The following is a 20,313-nucleotide window of genomic DNA, read 5'->3' on the forward strand; positions in this document are numbered from 1 at the left end:
GCACACAACACCTCCCCCCTCCCTGGCTTGCCTATTCCGATTCCAAGTTATAAGCCATTGGCCCCCAACCAACCGGAATTGCCTCTGCCCAGTGTAACAATTACAAATGCTCCTATTGATAGATTTAAACGCACGCACTCAGCAGCGGCTTCAATGATTTGTTTGTGCTGCCTACCAGAAACTCTTTTCCCAACAAACGACACAAGCAAACGAGTTCGGGGAGTACACGGTGGAAAATTGTGACTAAAAACAATAAAATATTTCAAATAAATATTTAAGACTGCAATTATACAGATATAGATATATACCTAAAAACATTATTATTAGCTATAGTTTTGTATTTGGAATTTGGAAAAGTGTTTTGGAAAGTTTAGCCAATCATTTAGATTAACTAGTTAAATGGCTTAAAAAGCTGTTATTTATCTAAGTTTGTTATTGAAATATTCCGAAGATATTATTAAAATATAAAAATAGGTAATACAGTATAAACCTAAAAATCATTATTTTTAGCTATGGTTTTGTTTTTGCAGATTTTTCAGTTGGGAAAATTTTTACAGCAACTTAAAAACCTAAAAAGGGTTTCAATTATCTAAGTTTACTGTAATCTTTGTACTAAATTATTATTAATAAAAAAGTCAAACGAACTTTATGCGTAAATAAACTTGACTTAAAATTGCAATCATTACAATTGAGCGGAGTTTTTTATCTGAGTGCCTGTTTACATCTCGTTTTGTGTTTACTTAAACTGTCTGCTCATTTTGGATTTTGCGTTGGCGTTGCAGTTTCATTTTGCATTGCAGTTTTATATGAATTTATGGCAACGGCTTGATAAACAATTTCCAACGCTTTATAGCCATACCAAACCAAAAAAACGTGGAATTTAATTCTTTGGCCCCGTCGTGCTTTTGGTTTTTGCGTTATCGAACTCTTCCCTTTTGTCTATCAAAAACCATTAAAACAAAGCATGGACCATCTGAGTGATAAATTAGTTTATGTGGTTTTCTGGTTTCAGCCGGGTTTTTCGACCTATAACTAATGATGTTGATGAATCTCGGAGATTGCTGGAATTCGGTATCGTGGTGTAATTTATGCGTTAGCCAGAACATTTCTTTTTCTTTCCTTCTTTTCTTGGCTGCCAGTCTACAAAGTTTCGATTGGCAAAAGGATCTTATAAAGAAAAAAGAAATAAATATTTAAGTAGCCTTAATTTATCGTTCGTCTAAAGTTAATTAAAAAATCAACCAAGGCGTTTTCGCTTGGGCCACAAATCATCCCAAAGTGTCACTTAAATTATGGAATACGGGGAGACGCTCTCCAGGGACAGTCAAGATGGAAAACCAAATACGAACAAAAAATCATCAAGCTGGCGGACAAATTAGTATGCACAACAGGTTAAAAATTGACAAACGCCAGTAAAATAAAAAAGGAGCAACAGCAAAAATGCCAAATATAGGAAGGGTATAAAATAATAAAAGCCATAAATAAACTTTAAATTGGTTTTTTTTCTTAAGATAGGAAGCGAGTTTCGAGGTACAAAATGAAATAAATTAGCAGTGTCCGTCTAGCGAAGACAGTTGAACTATGAAGTTTAAGGATCTTTTGCCAACGAGCTGCGAATTAATGTTTCCTCCCAGCCATATTAGATAACCCGAAACCCGAGATTTGAACATATGGAGAGGAGAGATCACTCTTTCGCTCGAAAAACTGAAACTCGGGAACCAATGAAACGTAAACAAGAACGGCAGTCAGAACAATTACACGAAAACAAAGAGTAGTCAAAAGGCCAAAAACAAGCCAAAAACGAACAAAAACAAGACGAGTAAAAGAGGAGAAACATTTCTGGCCAGTTTTGTTGATTGTACGGATATGTGGCGGAAGGCATGCTGGGCCTGGCCTCTAAATGACCGGCTATGAAACGAGTCAGAAGTGGCCAACAGGGGGCAAGGGGATTGGGCTGTGAAGAATGGGGCTCCAAAAGGGTCTGGGCCATGATTTGGGCCTGGGTCTGAGCCCGGTCTCGTCTCTTAACGATGTGCATGTTTATGCGCTGCTCTGCTGCCTGCGTTGCAGGCAACGCACGAACGCCCAGACATTTAAAGCAGTGGAAGCCACCAACCACCAACAATAACAATACTAGGGCAGTGGAAGGTAGACAACAGCAGCGGCAGCGGTGGTGGAAGGAAGGGCCAGGTTAGGCAGCTTGTTAGCAAGGGAGACACGGCCAAGATGCTGCTTAGAGATGAGCAACAACTATCGTTTATCTTGATTTTAGTTGAGAATGTCTTATATCTTAAACTTATAATTCTTCTTCATATTACTTTAATTTTGCCATAAACTTTATTTTCACATCCTAATATCCCTGGTAAAAGATACTCAGACAATAGATATCTATAAATATATCATTAAACTTTAAATCTAAAGTGACTTAATAAATTCTGTGACTTAAGATGTGACAGTGATCTTGGAGCTAAAAACTTCCATCTCTATGTGTTCCTGGAGTTGAGTCCCCTTGTTTTTATTTCGGTTTCTCATTCAGTTCGTTAGTTGGCCAAAGCCAACGGCTATGTTAAGTGGCAAAGCACATTCACATATACATACAACTACAGATGAACAGGAAAACAGGGTTGCCTGCGCGCCTGTAGATATGCAAATTGGTATAGAAATTTAATTACTTGCTGACATGTTTTGGGCCTTTAAATTGGCAACTTGTTGGGCAAATTATAGTCATATAATTTTATCCGTACTTACTTTACAAGCAGCTGTTGACGAGCAGCTTGGCTTTTATTTTCGAAATGGCTTTTCTAAAACTGACACTGAATAGAGAAGAAAATTAAGTCAATATGGTTTTAATAAACAAATTCTTTTGCCATTACCCGATGGACACTGGAGTCTTCGTAATGTCGGTCTCCTATATCGTAATTGATATATTTCAATTGATTTATCACCTGCATCGTTTTATCGTCGTGTGCTATAGTTCTACCATTTTTCATTTAGTTAGAAACTGGTACTATGCTTATATTGGCAGTGCGGACGAAGTCCATGAGTTAATCACCGGTACCATGATGGACAATCGGATATAGACTATATTAATTCATTTCGCAGATCTTTTGACTGATACTGCGCTGCTCACGAGTGTGCATTTGAATAGCTGACCCTATCAGGATAATTTTCTAATCCGCTATTATAGTGCGGTCCAATCGCTTTATCAATTTGGTTAACAAAATCGATTTTTAAAGCGTTTATCTACGTGGTCGTTTTCATAGCTCTGTGCTTTGCCTATGACCACGCGCTATTAGCATTGATTTTCGTTCCAATATTTGGTAAGATACTAAACACTATATAACAGATTGTTTTTTTTAAGTAATCCCCCTTTCCCACAAGCCATAGAAATGTATTTCCCAATAATTGTGATCATGCATTTTATAAAACTACGTTTTCCAAGCCTCAATCACTATCCACATGATACAGCCGTCTAAGTATTGCATATTTTGGCCTACCCTTAAAACATACTCGTTAAATTAAGGATTTGCCATGTGAACAACTCGTTTTCAACAACTTGCAATCTGCAGGGTGGAGTGTGTGCGTGTGTGTGTGAAGTGCAAGGGAATCGAGATGTGAGAACCAGCTGGGAATGCCTTCAGCCTATCGATGTTTCCCTTTTGCAATTAACATTTGTGGAACACACGTAATTACAAGATTACGATAAGTGATAAGAGAACCCGCAGCAGCAGCGTCAGGAGGAAGAAGTAGCAGAAGAGGAAGAGCACGGCCAAAAGCAGTAGGACTGGTAGCGTAGCTTATGTTTTGTTGTTGCTCTTGTGGCAGTTGCAGATTTGCATATGTGGACTGCGCTGTAGCCAATGTGCTAGCAATACCAAAACCGATTACGCACATACACAGAGGATGTAAAGGTTATATAAAGTGAAATATATATTATAGAAAACTGTAAAATTTGAAAATATATTGAAAGTAAAATAACCTAAAAATGGGGGTTTTCGCCTAATAAAAAATTTTGAAATATAAGTTTAAGCAAAGCTTAAACGTTTGAAGTTATCTCTCCTCTATCAATGGATTCCAGTTTTAGATAAAGTAATCTGAGAAAAACTTGGATTTTAAAGGTCACTAAAGGTCATTCTATGTGATCAATCTATTAACATTTATTTATTGATCTCATATAAAAACTAATGTATTTTCCTTAGTGAAAACACACAAACAAGACTCATACATTTTCCACCATCAGAGGTCAGTGCCAGGCCACGCTGAGCCGCCCACACAAATCTGTGGCCAGGAAGGGTGGCGCGTTGATGAGGATGATGCGATGATGAGGATGATGCGATGATGATAATGATGTTGATACTGCAGCATTGCAAGTTGCAACCAATCTACCGGCCAACACAGATACATTACACAAACGCATACACTACGAACAGAAGGACTGACAGACAGACGGACATAGACCACACCACAACATTATTGTTTAAATTGCAAAGTGATACATTTGTGCCGGCGGACCGAGAGTTTGCCTTTGGTTTTAGCAGTTTGCATACGGAATGCAGATGGGTCCCCGGATGATTGGGTTAGTTAAAGCCCAATTGTGTTTGCCATCCGTTCGGGCATTTCTTTGTCCCGGTTGCTCTCCACCAGAAGCTTTAAATTTAAGAATGTTTTCATTTCCAAACTGAAAGTTACTTTATAATTATACAGTTTATTAGGAAATTTATCAAGCAATCTGACAAGCCTAGGACAATATACATAATGATGAATTCGATTAAATTAAAGGATATTTAAGTTATTTAAGCTGTGGGAATGTTTAAACTAAATATTAATTTGACCCTTGGAATTTGCATTAGAATTGTGAAAAGGAGTTCAATTGACCCGTCGCAAGCTTTAGCCTTTGCGAAAATGTTTTTCAAATTTTGATTATTACCATGAAATTGCTATCAGATAGGATTAGGCCTTAAATTAATTGCAATAAACATTCTAAATTATTTCTGAAAAACTTTTAATAAGCTTGGTAATCATGTTATGCATTCTTAATTGGATAATTTGCAAATCCTAGCGGATAATGGTCCCTTAATGAATTCCAAGGGGAAATACAAAGTGTTGCGAGTGTTGACAGGCTTTCTAAGCCAATGTCAGTGCCTGTTGGAAAGTGGAAGAACTGGTGCACACATAAATGAAATCAAAATCAATGTCAACAACAGTGAAATGTCGAGTGTCCCGCGGTGATGCAAAAGGATGGCAGGATGCCGTCAGTGGGCGATGGATGTGGCGTCAAAGGCGCCGTCGCCTTTGAAGTACTCCCATTACTACTAAACTGGCGTACTACGGCGTAGTAAATAGAAGCTAAAGCAAATAGCGTCGAGCTCTGACGTAAAAGGACGAAAAAAAAAAAAAAAAGGGAATCCCCCACACGGAATGACAGCGGCAAAAACGTCAGTAGCTGCAAAAAAGAACAAGGTTTAAAGAAGTGGGTGGCAGTGTGGGATTTTCAAGTTGGGTGTGGGGCAGAAGGAGAGCAAATCAACGCAGGCAAAAAACACTTTGTGCGCGCGTCAAAGTGTTAAAGAAAGTAAGCGCCCATCCAACCACCCACACAACCACACACATAACGAAAAAGTCAGGAAAGATGAAGATGGTTTTTTCCCGGAGCTTTGTGTACATATTTGATGCGCTTTTTTTCTCCACCCGGCTCGACAAATTTAAGTTTTTGGGCTTCCTTTTCGGGGCGGCGGCACTTGCTTTGTGGATGCCCCACTGCATGCTAGAGTACTCGCAATTCCGGACTCCAAAACTCCGGATTGCAACTGAAGGAGAGGGCGACGGCTTATCTTTCAGCCAAACACTCGAGCGTCCTCTATTTTTTGGGAGGCTTAACGATGTTTGGACGGCCTTTGTCCATTTGCTATTTCCATATTGACTTGACCCGTAGATGATTCCCCTCCATCACGGCTCATCATGGCACAAAGCCTTATTATAAGCCACACTGACAAAAAGTTATACAGAGTTAAGGGATAATTGATATAACTAACAAAAACTTTACTTAAACAATGTTATAATCCCATAAAACTTGAAACATTATTAAAGACACAATTTTCCATAAGCTAAAGATATTATTTCTTTTCAACGATTCCTACTTATAATTCTCAAGGGTTTTTTTTTCCAAAAAAGACAGAGTATAAAAACCTTAACGCTCAAAAGATGTATAGATGTAAATACGATAACAAATATTGAAATATCGCTTTATAAGATTCCAATTTATCAATCACTAAGATTATATAAATTTAATAAATTCGTTTCATTGTGGGTTCTGACATTAATTAAAATTAATATCAAATTGAAATATATCTCATTAAAATGGTTTATATAAAAATGTAAAGCATAACTTTCTCTATATAGACCACAAAAATTTCTGTAAGTGCATGAATTTTTGGTCCCTGGGTCAATGCTTTGTGCATTTGAAATATGCCGGCAATTACCGGGCAACTTTTGCCATATTACAACTGCTGAATTATTAGTGAGCTGCTTTTTTCAGCTCATTAGCGTCGCATCAAGTCGGAAAAGTGTTTGGCGGAGTAGTCACAGAGAGGAAGGGGTAGTAAATTATGCGCAGTGCAATCAAGTTGAGTGCGTACTACAGTCTAAATAAGTAGTAGTTGTTTATTCATAAAAGCAATGCGCCGAGAAATTGTCAGCCTTTGGGCTTTGACAACACGAAAAGGAGCTTAAAGGAAAACGCAAAGCGGTAAAAGGAGGGGTTAAAAAAACCAAGCAAGGGGGAGGGGAGCGGGAAGCTCAAAAGTGCAGTTGAAACCACATAAACAAACGAATACAGTGGACACTCAAAACAAGCAACTTGTGATGGAGCTATAAAAAAGGTGCCTAACATAGTATTTTTATTATTTTTATAATTAAACATTCCGATTTTTTACTATCAAGATATGTTGTTGATTTTTGATAATAATTAATGTTTCAATATCTAAATAATTTTTATGGATATGCGTTTGTTATTTATTTTTTCCTCATATAACATGGATATCTTATCGAGGGTGACCTGTAAAACGAAAGGCTTTGAGCGAAAAGCAGGAGAAAGATATCACAGACCTATTCCTTTTACAAACTACCTATCCCTGTGATTTCCAACTCAAACCCAAAACCCCTCGCAGCTCGTCAAATTAATCGAACTGCCATCAAATGCTTGTCAGTTCCTTTGGCCATAGCAAAAGTCTTTGTATGCGTGTTTTTTGTGTTCTTGAAATGAAAGTACAGAACTTACCATTTTTGTACTGCCAACTGTTTGAGATGCCAAAGCAACAAATCAAAAGAAAGCTGATCAGCAGATGTCGCCGCCGCCGCCACCCCGCACGTCCTCTGCTAAATGCCGTGCATTTGGTCTTCTTCGTTGTCACATCTTCATTATTTGCTATAACTTGGCACAATTGAGGTTCGATTTCGGCAGACTTCGTGTATGGCTCGAGGGCCATCTTATTTTGGAAGCACAATCTCCGGAATTTTAAGACATTTGACGCTTACAAAAATAAAACTAACAGATGACACGACCCGATCGTTTGTCTTTTGTTAGGCGTACATAATATAATAATAATCACACTGAAATCTGCAAAAGGGAAAAGGCACGAAGGTTTAAAAACAGGTAGTTAAAAAATCGTTTGTTTGTCGGGTGTTAAGTACCCGGTTTGTACACATTATTTTTAATTATTATAATTTCAATTGAATTTATTACTTATAAATTATGTTATTGCTCTTCATTTCTTTTTTATTTTATTAATTTTTTTTTTTTTGTCTATACAAGTTTTTTATTTTTTGATCGTTAAATATATTTTTTTTATTTGTTCTGCAGTGTTAGCTTGCTGATGTTGTTGTTGTGTACGTATATTTATAGAGTTTCCCGTTATTTTTGTTGATCAGTGTGATCGCCTTGTTTGCTTGTATGTATATTTGCCTTTGTGCCTGCTACAGATTGTTGTTGTCGTTGAGTACCGAGTGATAAGAAATTATGCAACTGTGTGCGAGTGACCTCCGCTTCTCCACCGCTAACACCTTCGGAAGCCGCCAGGTAGTTGCTAAATAGAAATACTGTAAATGATAAGGTGACTCTTAGTAATTAGGAAACTGAACCGTTTGCCGCTTCCATGGCGCAACAAGCCGGTGATTGACGATGTTTGCTTGTGTGCGTTGGAATGTGTGCATCCCCCAAAAAAGGCGCTGCTGCACTTTCCAGTGGAAAATTTCACGACAACACAACCAAAACAAATGCCGTTTGCCGCTGGAAAATTCAGCACCAAAGCAACAGAGAGGGAGAGGGAGACAAGAGCACACACACATACGGAGAAAACAGAATATCTTTCAAGCAGGCCGTAAATTTAGAAGCCCAAAAATCTCTTGTTTTGTTTTTAGAACCATTTGATACACATTTAAACAACAACATCAACAGCAACTCGCACGCTGCACAACAAACGCGAAAAACACTACAAATTCCACGGTATTAATACTTAGGACCCGAAAAGCAAAAAAATTATGCGCGTTTCGTCGCTATTTGTTTTTAGCTCATGCAATTCGACCGAACGTAGCCATTTTGTGGTTACTTTGTTTTGTAAATATTTGATTTACTTTTCACTCAGTTTTCCGTTCTCTATGTTGCCGTGTTCTTCGTCTCGCTCTTTTGAACAGTGTGACCGCACTGGATAAATGCAAGGAGCCATCGATGTGCCCCCACAAATGTATTAAAATATAACAAAAGATGTGTTTAAAATATCCCAGATATACTAAAAATCTAACAAGGCAGGCTGAACCTGGCTGAAAGTGTAACCTAGGGTGGAATTTACCTTTTCAAATCAACTGGTTGTTATCACATTTGATTAACTGTACAATTATTGGGATAAAATATTACCAAATTATTACCTGTACGATTATTGGGCTAAAAGGCTTTATAGCATTTAAAATATTACCAAATTAGTGATCATTTAATGTCTAGCATGAGTAACGCAAAACCAAAAAGTAGCCATGACTCAAACCTCTTTGTAATTGCGGAAAAAAACACTATAAAAAATGTTCTGAAAATATGTTTTTTTTTTTATTTTACATTTTTACTTTATTAAATTCAAATCAGTGCACATAATTTAATACATTTTAACTTTTGTATATTAATTTATACATATACAGTAACTTATTTTAAATATCAGGATGGAAAATAGTATTCTTTATTACAATTTAAAAAGGATTAAATGTGTATTGAATTTTATTATTACATTTTTTGAAATATAATTATTAGAAAATTGTAAAAAGGTTTATCATGTTTTTAGAACATCAGCAAACTATATTTTTATTCAACGGGAGACATTAATTTTAAAATTTCTAACGAATATCTAAAGTAAAGTATTTAATGCTAGGTGTGATTGTCCATGAATTGCAGCTCCGACCACAGGAGCAGAGCATTTTGTGGCAGAGGTCGCGGCTGCGGGGAAAGCAACATCACAGCTTGCCTCTCCATATCCACCTCGGTTCTAAAAATACAAAAATGTTTATAAATAGTATTATCAAAAAGTTTAAATCCAGCACCACTTACACGCAACAGAAGCCGGCTACGTTAGTACCAATAACATCATCCTCGATGGACTCGGCAAAGCTGAGTGCCAACACATGATGAATGAGTGCGGGTGTGGGAGTTACTGCCACCACCTTAGTCTTGTTGTCCTCCGCTTTCATTCCAATTGGCATACAGGAGTCGGGCAGCGGCGGAGCACCGATCTTGTATAGTCGCAGGTCCTGGAACTTAACTTCGAAGCTAAAAGGGTAGAAAGGTGCCCTAGAGTTTCCGTAGAAGTACTCTTTAATGCGTTGATCTCTAGCCTCATGTCGCAGCTCTTTGCTGCGCTCCACAACCCCACCGCTCTTGGGCAAGAGCACCACATTGACACCCTTAGGCACATCACGAAGTAGCTCGTTATATAAACGCTCCTGGTCCAATACAAAGATGGCACAGGCTCCATAGGCTTTAGCAGCATGCAATAGGTGCGCATAACCGGAGCCCTTTACCCAGCCACAAGTGTTTATTATTATTCCGGAGCTTTTTGCTGAAAAAATAAGAAATGGTTGTCTTTTAAAATACAGAATTCATATTGGCGATCTTACTTCGCTTATTGCTACTTAAGGACTGCAGCGTGACATCGGCCATCTTGGAAACGACGGCATTGTACAGCACACTGTTCCCACTGGGCGATTTGTGTCCAAAGTGATAGACTAGTGGCGCAGTCTTCGCGAATCCCTCCTCGACGCTCGCTGGTCGTTCGATGAGGATGGTGGCCACGCTCCCGGAAATAGCAATGGATCCTTGGCCGACGTCCAAGTCAGCAAAGAGGGGCCGACGGCCCACACGAACCGCGTAGTTGAGCAGAATCCGACAGAGCGTGCTTTTTCCCACGTCCATGGGACCGACAACCATGGCCACAGGGCCTCGGCGGTCCTTTTCCTCGGCCTCTGTACGGAATTGTTCAAGTGCCGCATGGCAATTAACGTACTGCACCATTGGTGTCTCCTTGGATATATAGCAGACGTCCATTTTTCCAGAAACGTGTAGCACACAGCCTTGATATGTGAATATCGCCACCTTGGCGCCGACGCCGAACTCATATTGCTTTTTCTTCACCATCTCAGTACCGAAAAGCTCCGCAAAGCCGTTAACTAGCTGAGATAAAAAAATTAGTAAATAAATTTGTATATAAAGAGATAAGGAGATTATTCACTTACGGACACCAGGACTTTAGCGTCCTTCTGTTCGATTTCAAACCGCAACTCGGAGTCCGCCTCTAGTGTGTAGTCGTTACCATGATCCTCCGACATGGCTTGGTCTTATATTATTAGATAATTTTTTATAAAGGAGAAAATAAGCAATATCTAAGGTATGTGGTAAACAATACAATTTGGTATCAGCTGGTTAACAGAGCTGGAAATTGATCGATTATAACAATTAATCGAGTTATGTTTCTTATTCAGTATAAATTCTTATAACAATCGAAATAGGCGGAAAATTATTTGCCTTTCAGTTTTTTTAATAGGATAATATTTGTAATTCATAATTGTTAATTTCCTTAATTTTAAATTCAAATATAAATAATAAACATAATTGTGCACAGTATTTAACTTCCATCAGTTTTTGCTTAGGTTGATACGGTCACATTACATAAAAAAAAGCGGGAGCAATTTCAAACAACCATTTAATGCCGTGTGTAATATAAACTCTAAAAAATAGGCATGCCACGAAAAAGTGGAGCCAAGCACCACAAATCATGACAAACCGTCATTGGGCGACACAGACGCGGAGAGTAAAGATAACACGGCTTTTAAATCGCCAGAAACCGATGATGACACCGACTACTGTTTAGAGTTTACTACGAACCGTTTGACGCTTCAAGAAGCCAATAATCGCCGTTGCTCAACATTGCGCCAGAACAGCGCCTTGCAGAGAGCACGGCAAGCAGATACCACAACCTCAAATTCCGACAAGGATTATGAAAATCACCCACCTTCGCCTACACGACGGATGGCGAGTCAGGCCACAACCCAGTCCACAAGCAAGAAGACCAGGTCACAAGCAGCAGTTGTGGCCCAAAATCAGGCCAGGCGACGCAAGAATCTCAATCCTGTAAGCACATCCAAAAGGATGGATAAGGAGATCCGTCGATTTCAAAACTATCCAGGCATGATGCTCATAACTAAGCTGCCCTTCTCCCGATTGGTGCGCTACCTTATCTTAAAATACAGTAATGAGCCGCAGATAAGGGTTACTGAAGGAGCCTTTATGGCCATGCAGACTTCCTGCGAATTGTACTTCACGCAGCGGCTTGCTGACTCTTAAATGCTTACCAAACACCGTGGTCGCGTGACACTGGAGGTACGTGACATGGCATTGATGGCCTACATCTGCGATCGAGAACATCCCTAACCCTAATAGCTCTTAGTTTAGTTAATCGAAAAAATATGGCTGTTTTATGTTGCGTAGTTACGTTACTCTTAATGTGTCGAATATATATGTAAATTAAAGAAACTGGTACAGTATTTATTGTTGTAAAATGTTTTAATTTAATTCATCTATAATTCACAATGAAATTGTAACTTAACTATACTTTCTCCCCAGTGAGCCGCTGGTTTAAAAATGGTTTAATACAACTTTAATATAATTAATTTTCTCTTTTGGCAATTAAAAATCAGTTATTTATTTTTAGCAATTTGTTTTATTTCTAGTTCTTGCGGTTTGTTTCGTCTCCATTTTTGTGTACAACATAAAACATAATCCATAATAGTTTAACTATAAAGTTGCCGGACAACTCCGTGCGAGCTACAAATATAAGTTTCGTTTAGCTAGGATTAGGATGCGTAAGATGTATTCATGCTAAACGCACTAAAATTATGGGCCTAGTCAAGATAAATAGTGCGTTTTTCAATTGAGTCACCATTTTGAATGTCGGGGCTTTCAGACGATTCCGATGAGGAGCACTAAAACGAGTAACATGTATAGATATACTTTTTTTTGTCTTTCTTGGGGTGGATGGATCGCCAATGAGTGGTGGTCAGAAGACTTAAACGTAAGTTGAGCTTTTATCGAGCTATATTTAGGCTTATTCTGCTTTCTTTTTGGCATATGCACAAGTGTGATTTAGCACAGTAAAAATACTGCAATCTAGATTTATTACAACTTACACAATCATACAAAATATATTTATATTTATATATTTAGCCATATAATTGATATCGGAGACTGCAACAGTTCTTTCTCCCGCCGTAGCCACCTCGCCTTTTTTACTACAACAAGGTGTTGTAAACTATATCCTAAAATGTAGGAGCAACATTATGCTTCGCCCATTTAACGTTTCTATCTTTTTTGTTTTTACATATATATATTTTTTTTTGCTTTTGTTTAATTTCGTTTAGTTGTGTTGCTTCTGTTTTTCTTTAAAACAGTGACGGTGAATTTTGTTGGGTTTTGTTAACAGGTTTGTATTTCTTGCGCTCCATCTGCTCCTACGAGTATCCATTGGCTCTAATGACGTAAATTGGTAAAAGAGAACTAATTAATGTAGTGGGAAAACGAAACCTAGTGAGGTTTGCCCTTGGACTTTCGATGCGCGGTGCCGCCGTTCTTGTCCGCACTGCTGCCGAGGTTGCTCTGGCTGCTCACCGAGGCGGTTGCCGGATGTGGGGCTGCGCCTTTGGGCGTGTACGGTATCCGGAAAAGATCGATGCGCAGGTGTTTACAGATCTCCAGGCACACTGCGGCGCAATAGCGCAGCAGATCCTGTGTGCCCCAGATAAGCGTGAACCACAGCAGCCAGATCTCCGGCACAATGCAGTTGAAGTATTGGTTCAGGAACATTAGCGAAGGGCCAAGTAGCGACCAGTCTAGGTAATCCATCTCCGACTTGGTCATGTGGGCGATCTGCGGGAGAATGATGTGTATGTTAATGGAGTTTTTTTATATGATAAAATCAAATAATAAGTTGTAGAACTTATTTTTTGTTTGTGGTATACCAGTTCCAGATTGATCCAAACACCTCTCTAAAACTTACCACCAACTTGTTTGTGACCTTAGCGGCCACCATGCCAAAGGCCAAGATGAAGACAGATGCGTGCTCGGTGAAGATGTTCTGCGGCGACTTCTGGGCAATCATTAAGGCGGGCAGTACTACCAAAGTGAGGGGAATGCTGGGCGACAGGACACTGGTGCCCTACACGAGTTCGAAACATATTTAATTAGTAGAGATCTTTAAGATTTGTTGCACGCTTACAAAGTGTCACCGTTAGCAGCGTTGTGCTCATTGGACTTTTTTTTTGTTAGTTAATTGTGTATTACGGCACATTTTGCAAGGGTGACAACAACAATTGGAAAGTGCACAGGCAAAAGTGAGCAAAAATTCTTTTGGCTTTTGGTGTTTAGGTTTTACGCAATTTTCCCTTCATATATGTTTTTTTTAAAAAAAAAACTTGAAGGGAAAAGTGCTCTTTACATATTTATTACATGTTTTATTTACATGGTCTAGCACTATTGGGCGGGTGTGTGGGTGGGTTGTGGTGGATTTGTGGGTTGGGTTTGTTGTGGGTTTAAAAATGCACAGAGATATATATGTCAGTATACGAAGCCAATTTACCAAACGAAAGCACAATGCCAACTAAAACACACGACATGCCATGCCAAACTGTCACCAAAATAAGAACTACAAGCTAAACAAATAATAATACTATAGGTATCAACAAACATTGGACGTGCACTTGGATCGATATACGAGTAGATAGCATTACTCAAGGTAGTACTTAAACGCAATACGTTTCGGGCATTTAGATCTCAAATAATGCATCTAATGAGGGCTATTTACAGTGCGTTGTTTTTGACTACGCACTGCACACCAGGACACAAGGACGAGAGTTGTTCAAAATCAAGTTTTACGTTAAATTCTTACAGCAACCGATGATCCGTTTTTGCCGCAACCCTCGGTCAAAATGCATTTAGAGTAGCGCAGTGTTAGAATCAAATCAATGCCGCAGGCCACATAAATTGGCAGAAATCGGGTTTCGCAATTGAAGTACGGTAGCTGCCAATGTCAGGGTTTATGGGAAATGGGTTTTCAGGTTTCCGATTTCGTTTTTGGTTTTGTCAAACGACATTAATTGATTGTTCGATTGCGTGCGGGAGAAAAGAACGGCGCGCATTAAATTTATTTTGTGTCTTTTTTCCAGAAGTCTTTCGGTAACAAAAGTGTGGGGTAAAAACTTAAGGTGTAATCTTACCAATATTTTAATTAAAATTATACCTATTCTAATAAATTAATATATCAAATACCAATATATACCATTCAATTAGTAAATTACAATATTTTTATGTACCACTTAAAAAATAATTAATCCCAAGCAGCAGCATGCATAAAATGGCATTCAAATGATACGATGGTTTAGTCGATATGGAGTCTAGGAAATTATCGAGTGCTAGAGCCCAAACCAAATTCCAGAGCCCTCCACCGAACGAACCGAAACTGCAAGCCATTTCCAAATACAAGTTAAAAGGAAAATGTAAAACGGTTATTAGTAGAGAACCCAAAAAAGCAGAACCAAGGATTATATAAAGATGTTATGGCTGGTGCTACGGATTTCAGAGTTAGTCTGTTAGGTTTTTTGTTTTTCCATTTTACTGTTTTTTATATTATTAACAATTTATTCGCCTTGTTATTGCGAGAAGAGGTTGTGCAATGCTTACAGCAACTGAGGAGCCGTTTTTGCCACTGCCGCCTTCAGTAAACATTTTTAAGAAATTTATTATATTCAAGGTATAACCGAATGTGATAAATATTAATATTGTATAATTCCATGAAAGGCCCACGATTGGTATCTAGTAAAGATGAAAGATTGCAAGAAAACAATAAAATTTAGAATCTTTGACTACATTCAGGGTATGGATAACATAGGTTTGGATTGGTTAAAGGGAGATCGTGGAGTGTTAACAGTCGCCTATGAACTGTGAATACCCCGGAACTCGTGCTTAAACGCTATTCTTAAAGAGTATACATAAATAAATATGATAGATTTATATAATACTTTTCAGGTTAAATAGGTAATTCCAAAACCGGAAGACACTATAAAGACATAAAAAGTAAGCAAAAGGATCAAAAATGTCAACTGGACAATTGGACAGGGCAAATACGTAGATTAATATTATTAGGGATAACTAATAAGTAACTTAAATTTTGCATTCAGCAGCCTCGAAGAATAGTTATTTAAAAGCGTGTCTTTTGTCTTTTTTAATTTTTTTTTTTCGTTTTTCGTTTTTTTTTTTCAGGCATGCTCTTGATTGCTACCGAATACATCATGTTTTTGAGTAGTTTCAATAGCAAAAAAGCAGGATTATTATTTTGCGGCAGCTGCGCCTTTTTAAACCAAAGACACATGAACAAGAATTAACAACGGCACAGGTTAAATAGGCAAGCAATTAAAGGGTTAAAAAGTGGGATAGAGGGGTTAGGGGTAATCCTCACGCCACGCACCTTCCTCGGAACTCAGCTGAGCTAGTCAGAGAATAGAAAGCTAGGTGAAAACTGTAAACTCTTTTAAATTAGACCAATCTTTTTCTTTTGAGGAGCCAAAAATATTTTTTTTTTGTGTTTTGTTTGTGTGTTTGTGTTTTTTTTTTATTTTTGGTAGTGTTGTGTGTTAGTGTTTGTTTTGTGTGCTAAGGACTTACAGCAACTGTTGAGCCGTTTTTGCCAACACCACCGGCTTTAATGACGGAAAATACATAAGTTAGGGATAGCAGACCGCACACAATGGTCGTCATTGCAGGCCCATACCAAAGCTCTATATTGCCAATGCCGATCTGAGTGTTATGGTGTGCGTGTGTATATGTTGTGGTGTTGGTTTGTTAAGTGATTTTTTATCGCGACAGGCATTGGATTTCGGCAGGTTTGTTTAGAGAGCGCGAGCACAGTACGCATTAAGTACATAGAAGTAGAAGTTATTAGACATATACAATTACTGGTCGTGGTTAAAGTTAAATAATGAACTATACAAAAGTTTATCACAGAGTTTTGTGTGTTTTGTTGTCCTGACCTCATAAAACCTATCTGCTTTCGTGGTTTTCATCCATGCTAAACAAAATTGGGAACTTATCGGTTGGGTAGCTAAACTCAAAACTAAACTAGCACGCTAAATCGAATAAAACAGAACTTAAGGCAACTGAGCCGAGCTTAATCCTAGGCAGCCTACATGAAAATCGAACTCCAAACTCTAATGTGAACGTAGCAAAATAAAACTCTTACAGATATGCTTAAATGTCTATAGAAAATATAAAAGGGTATACAAAAAATTTCCGGGAATAATGTTTTAAATCGAAATTATTTCAGATTCTTCGCTGGTTGCCTTTAGAACCTCTCCTACCTTTGTCAGCCAGATCTCGGGACCCAGCGCAGCCGATATCAGATGAATGGCTATAATTGAAAACTGTGCCTCCGTTACATCAATCCGGCCAAAGCGCATCGTTCCGGACACATAGGTCTGCCAGTGGGCGCAGTAAAAAAGAGCTATAGCACAGAAGCACTGAAAGAGAAGTCCGGTATTTATCTAACTCTTGAATCAGTTGATCCTTATTCACTCACCTGGAAGAACAGCCAGTTGGGATAGTGTCCCAGTTGGCAAGATATGCACGCCGATAGCGCAACAAAAACCGTGGATATCGAGTCACAGCCGTGGTCAAAGAGTTCGCCCAGCGGCGATGAGGTATTCGTGCGACGCGCCTGCTTCCCGTCGATGGAATCCAGACTCTGGTAGACGAACAGCCCCAGGGCGCAGAGCAAACAGGTCCAACGTGGTGGTGCCTCAATGCCATTTGGACTATAGCTAAAGATGAATACAAAAAATATATTCATTTAATGGTAAAAAAAAGTGAAGTTTATAGTTTGTTTAAAAGGAATTATTACAAAATACGAAACAGAGGTATTTTGTAATATTGGGATTACTTAACTAATATGAAATCGTTTGGGAGAACGGACCTGATTCTCTTGATTAAAAATATGTAAGCTGATTCATTGCAAGGCTTTGCTTAATGAGTAAAGTACGTATATAAAATGTTTAAGAACTAGCAGTCTATAATTACTTTCAAATACATAAACCATTTGAACATTTTAAAAGCCTACCCATGCAACCAATTTAATTATTGTTGCATTAAATAATAATAATAAATAATAAAAATAAAAGAGAATTAAGACTGTACTCCACCAATCAGAATTGTCAAGCTTAGATACGTGCTTTTCCAAGTCAATTAGCCGGATGATTCCCCTTCGAAATGAAAACAGACTGACGTCAGTGAGCATAGGATCGGCTGATGGGCAAAGTTCTCAAGTTCTTAATTATCAGTTCATTTGGTTAAGTATGAAAATCACTACTTTGCAGCTGCCATTTGAGAATGTCTGATAAGCGAGCTGCTCACCTTCTCCACCAAGTCACCAAATCAGCTGACTTCGTTGGTTCCGGCTACGAATTTTCGGGATATCGCAAGTACGGGCGGAACAAACAGAACAAAACACCTGATTCCAGCTGAATCATCATGCTCCGATTGACACTACTTTATCGAGTCCCACTGACCTAGACAAGATCAGCAAAAATCGCAAAAGCGGGCGCTGGCAACAGTGTTGTGTTTTTTCTCTTTTTTTTTTTTTGTTTTTGCAAACAGAAAAAAATTATTAAAACAAATACAAAAGTGCAAACAGAAGGAAAATAATAATAATGGGTAAAGTGCAAATAAAAACCGGTCTGGTCTTTTTGGCGAGGTTTTGTGAATGAATATATAGATCCTATAGCATGTATTTTGGTCTAAAAATAACAGAACCCGACACGTGAGCAGCATTCAAGGTGAATCATCTGCCGAGGAGGGACAGAAGTAAATGACTTTTTGGCGACTTTGATTGACAAGCAAACGCTCTGAAGCAACCAACCATAACTGAGGGAAAGTGGGCACACGTGGGTTTGACCAAGTTGGAGGCAGGTTAATTTTTAATATTTCAAAATGTCATACCTATAATATTTTTTATTACGAATTACTTTTGCTACTTGACCTTAACTGACAAATAAGTGTTAAAAACAACAAGCTTTCGGTTTTTTACTATTGTTCCCCTCTTGATTGCTTTAAGACCCAGTTAGAAATAAAGAAATAAGCTGCTTTCTGAACCAACTGAAGTTTATCTCCACAGCGGCAGTGAAAGTCTCTCTTTCTCTTTTTTTCTAAATATAGTTCTTGTAATTGGTTGTTAAGAGCACCGGAACATGCTTAAGTGTTCAGACTTTGGTGGGAAGACCCATAAAAATCAATTAGAAATGCAAATTGTCATTCTAATTCAATCAAAGGTATCCCAATTGAAAGGCAAACAATTGGAAAATGCAAAACGTGCCCTCAGGGGGTTAACTCATGTGAACTTTACTTTGGCAAGCTAAACTGGCTTTACTCGAAAAAGTTCTTTCAATTCGTCGGTTTCGTAGTACCGGTTGGATTTTAATGCAGTACTTGAACAGTCTGTAGATGCAACGATGATTAGGCTGCCTTTGTTTTTATTTACTTATCGTTTGAAATTGCCTTTTTTGCAATGCCCTCAGGCTAAAGAAATGCGTCACAAAACCGCGACAAACGATGATGATTGCGATTACTTTATATGTATGTACATATATTTCGCGCTTTTGGTTTGTAATGGGTAAAGTGGCGAGACGCCCTCGCTATCTTATCGCTGGCATAGTTTATGTACAAGTTCTGGTAAGGGGGTCCGCCGTATCCACTGTGTCCGCCTGTTTTAGCCTCCCCACCCACTAGTTTAGTTAGCTAGTTAGTTAGTTATTTAGCGTAGTTGCGGAATGATACGCTATCGCTACGCATTATGAAACGAAATGGATGGTCGCCTGATTTTCTTATTTCTTTTTTGTTGTTATACTTAAAAACAATGTTACTGTCAACTTTTATCTAGTTCCCTGAGAACAAATGTTCTTAAATTATAAGTGTAAAAATTTGTTTAAAAGTTGAGTTTTGTTTTAAATTTTTTAAATAATAAATGATTTATGAACTGTTTTCAAAAGTTGAAAACCATCAAGATGTAATTAAAAAGGCCTGTAAAAATTCTATTCGAATCAAAAACTCATTTGTTTTAACAGAAAATTCTTAGTCTACACGAAAACAAATAAACTTTTAAAATGCTGGCAAACCTAAGCAAACAAATCCGGCAAACTGCGAATGACAAGTGACAGTTGAATGATGGAAAAAAAACAGCTGATGCAGATTTCCCAAAACCCGCAAATTGCGGTGGAAAATTCCTTGCCACGCAACCTTTCATGGTCAAGATTGCGATATTCAGGAGGGTCAAAAGGTCAAAGGAAGATGTTTTCTATGGGGCAGGGGTAGCTTACCAAATTAATATCAGCGTGGTGACCACGTTGAGGATCAAGCCCACGATCGTGATGAGATTGGGGGCCAGCCAAAGAGGCGTCTGGGCCACAAGCCAGTTCCACCATGGCTGCAGCAATGGATCGAGGAGGCTGGCACTGGAACAGCTGTACTGGTGTTCACTGAGTTTCCTCAGCTGCTGGGCACTCAAGATAGGCTTTTCCCGATAAGATGGCAGCGGCATATTAGTTTTATTAACAAAATAAATGCCGTGCCGTGCAGTTGGTTTTCTTATTTCCATACCAATAACCAATGTGACCGCGGCTAAAAGGGGATAGAAACCCGTAGGAGCTGGCAAATAATATACTGGAAAAATAATTACCCGTAATACCAAATTT

The 20,313-nt window shown here is 38.4% G+C and overlaps 5 protein-coding genes across 7 annotated transcripts in view; 2 read left to right on the forward strand and 3 right to left on the reverse strand.

The window, feature by feature from the left end:
* Positions 1 to 8,717, reverse strand: part of LOC108114892 (low-density lipoprotein receptor-related protein 6) — a 32,634-nt gene extending 23,917 nt beyond the window's left edge. Inside the window, 2 exon segments of the mRNA XM_017226051.2 lie at positions 7,277 to 7,615; positions 8,629 to 8,717. Of these exon segments, the coding sequence (XP_017081540.2) occupies positions 7,277 to 7,484 (208 nt within the window). The 5' untranslated portion in view covers positions 7,485 to 7,615; positions 8,629 to 8,717.
* Positions 1,900 to 7,279, forward strand: LOC108114896. Its single transcript, XM_041819763.1, is given in 1 exon segment — positions 1,900 to 7,279. A coding segment is annotated over 1 exon segment (312 nt). The 5' UTR covers positions 1,900 to 2,840; the 3' UTR covers positions 3,153 to 7,279.
* A 591-nt stretch (positions 8,718 to 9,308) lies between the features above and the next one.
* LOC108114907 (protein CLP1 homolog) lies at positions 9,309 to 10,963 on the reverse strand. Its single transcript, XM_017226083.2, has 4 exons — positions 10,765 to 10,963; positions 10,150 to 10,702; positions 9,584 to 10,091; positions 9,309 to 9,521 (listed from the first exon to the last, which is right to left on the reverse strand). The coding sequence occupies exons 1-4, from the start codon at positions 10,855 to 10,857 to the stop codon at positions 9,404 to 9,406; spliced, it is 1,272 nt and encodes a 423-aa protein (XP_017081572.1). The 5' UTR covers positions 10,858 to 10,963; the 3' UTR covers positions 9,309 to 9,403.
* A 66-nt stretch (positions 10,964 to 11,029) lies between these two features.
* Positions 11,030 to 12,238, forward strand: LOC108114908 (histone H3-like centromeric protein cid). Its single transcript, XM_017226085.2, is given in 2 exon segments — positions 11,030 to 11,303; positions 11,305 to 12,238. Coding segments are annotated over 2 exon segments (690 nt in total). The 5' UTR covers positions 11,030 to 11,268; the 3' UTR covers positions 11,960 to 12,238.
* Positions 12,239 to 12,669: 431 nt separating this feature from the next.
* On the reverse strand, positions 12,670 to 20,234 carry LOC108114906 (cholinephosphotransferase 1). 3 transcript variants are annotated; one of them, XM_017226082.2, is made up of 6 exons: positions 19,939 to 20,234; positions 17,151 to 17,391; positions 16,933 to 17,091; positions 14,469 to 14,600; positions 13,581 to 13,739; positions 12,670 to 13,450 (listed from the first exon to the last, which is right to left on the reverse strand). In XM_017226082.2, exons 1-6 carry the CDS (start codon positions 20,214 to 20,216, stop codon positions 13,109 to 13,111), a joined length of 1,311 nt encoding a protein of 436 aa, XP_017081571.1. In that variant the 5' UTR covers positions 20,217 to 20,234; the 3' UTR covers positions 12,670 to 13,108. The 3 variants fall into 3 exon arrangements, with proteins under 3 accessions (XP_017081571.1, XP_017081570.1, XP_017081569.1); XM_017226081.2 differs by lacking the exon at positions 14,469 to 14,600 and adding an exon at positions 15,260 to 15,391; XM_017226080.2 differs by lacking the exon at positions 14,469 to 14,600 and adding an exon at positions 16,241 to 16,372.
* Between the last annotated feature and the right edge of the window lie 79 nt (positions 20,235 to 20,313).

This window comes from Drosophila eugracilis, unplaced genomic scaffold, assembly GCF_018153835.1.
Source record: "Drosophila eugracilis isolate 14026-0451.02 unplaced genomic scaffold, ASM1815383v1 contig_90, whole genome shotgun sequence".
NCBI lineage: Eukaryota > Metazoa > Arthropoda > Insecta > Diptera > Drosophilidae > Drosophila > Drosophila eugracilis.

Coding starts and splice junctions, on each gene's coding strand:
- LOC108114907 (XM_017226083.2), bottom strand. CDS start 10,857: ATGTCGGAGGATCATGGTAACGACTACACACTAGAGGCGGACTCCGAG. Junction 10,092..10,149: donor CTTAAGTAGCAATAAGCGAA/GTAAGATCGCCA, acceptor TTATTTTTTCAG/CAAAAAGCTCCGGAATAATA. Junction 9,522..9,583: donor GTAGCCGGCTTCTGTTGCGT/GTAAGTGGTGCT, acceptor TTGTATTTTTAG/AACCGAGGTGGATATGGAGA.
- LOC108114906 (XM_017226082.2), bottom strand. CDS start 20,216: ATGGAAATAAGAAAACCAACTGCACGGCACGGCATTTATTTTGTTAAT. Junction 17,392..19,938: donor ACCACGCTGATATTAATTTG/GTAAGCTACCCC, acceptor ATTCATCTTTAG/CTATAGTCCAAATGGCATTG. Junction 17,092..17,150: donor CCAACTGGCTGTTCTTCCAG/GTGAGTGAATAA, acceptor CTTCTCTTTCAG/TGCTTCTGTGCTATAGCTCT.